Here is a 4,826-nt window from a genome sequence, read left to right as displayed (position 1 = left end):
GGAGTGACGGGCATTGAGTTGAGTTGTGAGTCGAACTCACATAATGAAACTGAACGCACTGCATTTGTTCCGCAAGACCGTATACTCGTTGCATCATCTGTCCACCGCTTGTTCTGAACGTGTTTTGGAATCAGGAACCGACAAGGAATAAGATGAAATTTTTAAATCGATTTCGGAAATTTAATTTTAATTATAATTTTTATATTTTTAATTTTCAAAGCTTGTTTTTTATCCAAATATAACATATTTATATGTTTTTGGAATCAGCAAATAATAACAAAAAAGATTACATTGTTTTTGGATCTTTTTATAAAAAATTATGTTTAATTACAATTTTCAGATTTTTAATGACCAACATTATCAATTAATTTTTAAGCCTCTCAGCTGACATACAATACCAAAGTCCGGCTTTCGTCGAAGATTGCTTGGCCAAAATTTCAATCAATTTTATTGAAAAATGAGGGTGTGATAGTGCCGCCTCAACTTTTACAAAAAGCTACATGACGTCATCAAAGACATGTATCGAACAATTGAAGAAAACGTCTGGGGATATCATACCCAGAAACTCTCATGTAAAATTTCATAAAGATGGGTCCAGTAGTTTACTCTGAATCGCTCTACACACACACACGCACACACACACACACACACCACACACACACACACACACACACACGCACGCACACACACACCCATACACACATACACCACGACCCTCGTTTCGATTCCCCCTCTATGTTAAAACATTTAGTCAAAACTTGACTAAATGTAAAAAACAGAGGGGGGGGGGGGGGGGTGTCTGGGGGTAACGATTGTTATTTTAAAAAGTATATACATCACATTTGATTCCACGAAAAATAAAAAAACATTTAATGTGAAATATACAACGAAAGCATTTGTCACATTATAAATGCTGACGTTACAAGGACAACTTTAGGCCATTTTCACACACACACACACACACACACACACACACACACACACACACACACACACACGTACACACACATGCACACACACACACACACACACACACATACATACACACACACACACACACACACACACACACACACACACACACACACACACACAGACACACATACACCACGACCCTCGTTTCGATTCCCCCTCTATGTTAAAACATTTAGTCAAAACTTGACTAAATGTAAACAAGTCGCGTAAGGCGAAAATACAATATTTAGTCAAGTAGCTGTCGAACTCACAGAATGAAACTGAACGCAATGCCATTTTTCAGCAAAACCGTATACTCGTAGCATCGTCAGTCCACCGCTCATGGCAAAGGCAGTGAAATTGACAAGAAGAGCGGGGTAGTAGTTGCGCTAAGAAGGATAGCACGCTTTTCTGTACCTCTCTTTGTTTTAACTTTCTGAGCGTGTTTTTAATCCAAACATATCATATCTATATGTTTTTGGAATCAGGAACCGACAAGGAATAAGATGAAAGTGTTTTTAAATTGATTTGGACAATTTAATTTTGATAATAATTTTTATATATTTAATTTTCAGAGCTTGTTTTTAATCCGAATATAACATATTTATATGTTTTTGGAATCAGCAAATGATGGAGAATAAGATAAACGTAAATTTGGATCGTTTTATAAATTTTTATTTTTTTTTACAATTTTCAGATTTTTAATGACCAAAGTCATTAATTAATTTTTAAGCCACCAAGCTGAAATGCAATACCGAAGTCCGGGCTTCGTCGAAGATTACTTGACCAAAATTTCAACCAATTTGGTTGAAAAATGAGGGCGTGACAGTGCCGCCTCAACTTTCACGAAAAGCCGGATATGACGTCATCAAAGACATTTATCAAAAAAATGAAAAAAAACGTTCGGGGATTTCATACCCAGGAACTCTCATGTCAAATTTCATAAAGATCGGTCCAGTAGTTTAGTCTGAATCGCTCTACACACACACACACACACACAGACAGACAGACACACACACACACACACACACGCACATACACCACGACCCTCGTTTCGATTCCCCCTCGATGTTAAAATATTTAGTCAAAACTTGACTAAATATAAAAACAGAGGGGGGGGGGGGGTGTCTGGGGGGTAACAATTGTTATTTTAAAAAGTATATACATCACATTTGATTCCACGAAAAAATAAAAAAAAACATTTAATGTGAAATATACAACGAAAGCATTTGTCACAATATAAATGCTGACGTTACAAGGACAACTTTAGGCCATTTTTACACACACACACACACACACACACACACACACACACACACACACACACACACACACACGTACACACACATCCACACACACACACACACAAACACACACACACACGCACACGCACACGCACACACACACACACACACATCCACACGTAAATGCTAATCTTTGCACGGTCAAAGGGGAGATAATATATGTGGGGCGAGCGGACTCCAAGTCCCGGTTCTTCATCTCGCTTCTCATGGGATCTCGTAATCACCACCTGCAATACGCATGCAGATTGTGCATCAATTAGGGGCGATGTCAAATCCACATTTTGCGCTTTTGCAATACATAACATTGCCACATCGGCTCAGTTTAACATAAATAAGTATATGCTCAAACATGCACACTGACAAACACCCATCCACACGCGCACTTCGACTCAAGTCTGCTTAATGTGACCATCTTTTAGTGCTACTTCTTTTTCTGGTCACTGTTAATAATAATAATAATAACGATTACTTATATAGCGCGTAAACCTCGTGGTGACGAGCCCAGAGCGCTTTACACTTACACAATCATAATACAAACAAGGAAAGAGAACTAAATCCGAATAAATTCAAACATGGTCACACACACCCACGCACACACACACGCACACGCACACACACACACACACGCGCGCGCACACAGTCACACACACAATCTTTCTTTCGTCATTGTCAATGTTCAGGTAACCCGCAATGTCATTCCATGTACGCATACGTTATTCTAGTACAACACACACAGGCACATACACATCCTCATGAACGCCACACTTTAGTAGATAATACACGTGGCAGCGCCGATGACTCGCCGATCATGGGATCTCCTTCAGAGGTCTAACTTAAACATGTGTGTTTTGAGGGCTGTTCTAAAGGCAGATGGTGACTGGGAATCCCTAATGCTCCGGGGGATTTTCTCCCAGACAAGAGGTCCCTGGTACTTGAAGGATCTCTCAAATCCATAATTAGTTGATTTTCTGTTTCTTTTTGGTTTACTAAGTACATTGGTATCTGTTGCAGAGCGAAGAGAGGAGAGGTTTGAATATTTTGATAACATCTCAGAGAGATAAGCAGGTCCTGTACCATGAAAGAAAGAGAAACAAATGCATGCAATTTTGTATTGAATACGACTTCTTACAGGCAGCCAGTGAAGGGATCTCAAAACAGGTGTGATGTGGTGTCTTTTAGGGGTCTTTGTGATTAATCTAGCGGAGTTGTTCTGTACTTTCTGCAGTTTTTCAATGAGATAGTCAAATGAACCAGAAAGAAGGGCATTTCCGTAATCTAGCCTTGAAAGAACGAGAGAGCAAATGAGGGTTTTTGTAGCATCGGAAGAAACGCAGTGGCGGATGGAGCTAATTTTTCTCAGTTCATAGTAGGCATTTCTACAGACAGTGGAGACTTGTTGTTTGAAGCAGAGAGTTTCGTCGAAGATGACACCGAGGTTTCGTACTTGAGAAGCCAACTGAATATCAGTTCCAGCTATAGAGATTTGGGCAGGAAGGGATGGTTCTTTTTTAAGAGAAGGGGGTACAACTAGCATGATCTCGGTCTTGTCGTCATTAAGTTTCAATTTATTTTCGGTCATCCACAATTTCAAGTCAGAGATGCAGTTCTTAGTTGTCTCGATTGTGTTGGGGAGGTCAGTAATAGGGCCAGATTTTTGTAACTGAGTGTCATCAGCAAAGCTTTCATAGGAAACAGAGTGGCGAGAGATGACATTAGATATTGGTTTCGTGTACATGATGAATAGCACCGGGCCAAGTACAGATCCTTTGGGGACACCGAAAGTCAACGGGGATGAAGCAGATTGGAAGCCGTCAATGGAGACTATCTGAGAGCGGTCTGTGAGGTAGGACTTAAACCAAGCTAAGGCAGTGTGGCAAATACCAAAAGAATTGTGAAGTCTTGTCAGGAGAACGGAGTGGTCAATAGTGTCAAATGCTGCCGAGAGATCTAATAGAGAAAGGACAGACACATGCTTTTGATCGAGAGCTAAGAGAAGGTCATTTGCAACTTTGATGAGAGCGGTTTCTGTTGAGTGGCCAGCCCTATACGCGGACTGATGGGGGTCGAGGAGCTTGTTCTGGGTGAGGTGCCCAATGATCTGAGAGAGAACTATCTTTTCAAGTAATTTCGAGAAAAAAGGAAGATTTGAGACGGGTCTGAAGTTTTTTAGGCAGTTGCTGCATTAAGTAGTTACTGGCCCATACCTGCACAGTGTGACGTGTTCTAGTTATCACCAATCACGGAGTAAGTAGACACCTGTCCAATGTCAGACACCTGAAGACTGTCGTAGTGAGTCGGCTGCCCTGTGATGGTGGGAAAGGGTTAGATTTTAAGTTATTGTACACCTTTCTGCTCAGTCATATGTCAGGCAATTAGTTTAGATTAAACAAGCTTGCTGAATGTCCATGAGATGGCTAAAGTTAAATTAAAGTTGTTTTTAATTGTGATCAAGGTTGTTTTGTCTTGAAATTTCAATCTTGGTGTTGAATATGGGTCTGTGTCAGTTTACAAAAATACCAGCAATGTCCGTCTTCTCCACGCTTAGTATTTCCAAGAGCAGTGAACCTG

The 4,826-nt window shown here is 40.3% G+C and overlaps 1 protein-coding gene across 1 annotated transcript in view; it reads left to right on the top strand.

Annotated features, from left to right (window-relative positions):
* LOC138957363 (uncharacterized) overlaps positions 1 to 17 on the top strand; it is a gene marked incomplete at its 5' end in the record, with an annotated part of 408 nt that extends 391 nt beyond the window's left edge. Inside the window, one exon of the mRNA XM_070328486.1 lies at positions 1 to 17. This exon is cut by the window's left edge and continues 391 nt beyond it. Within this exon, the coding sequence (XP_070184587.1) occupies positions 1 to 17 (17 nt within the window).
* Between the last annotated feature and the right edge of the window lie 4,809 nt (positions 18 to 4,826).

The sequence above is a fragment of the Littorina saxatilis genome, unplaced genomic scaffold (genome assembly GCF_037325665.1).
Source record: "Littorina saxatilis isolate snail1 unplaced genomic scaffold, US_GU_Lsax_2.0 scaffold_2678, whole genome shotgun sequence".
NCBI classification, from domain to species: domain Eukaryota; kingdom Metazoa; phylum Mollusca; class Gastropoda; order Littorinimorpha; family Littorinidae; genus Littorina; species Littorina saxatilis.
The sequence above is the reverse complement of the archived record's forward strand: the minus strand, read 5'-3'. Positions and strand labels throughout refer to the sequence as shown.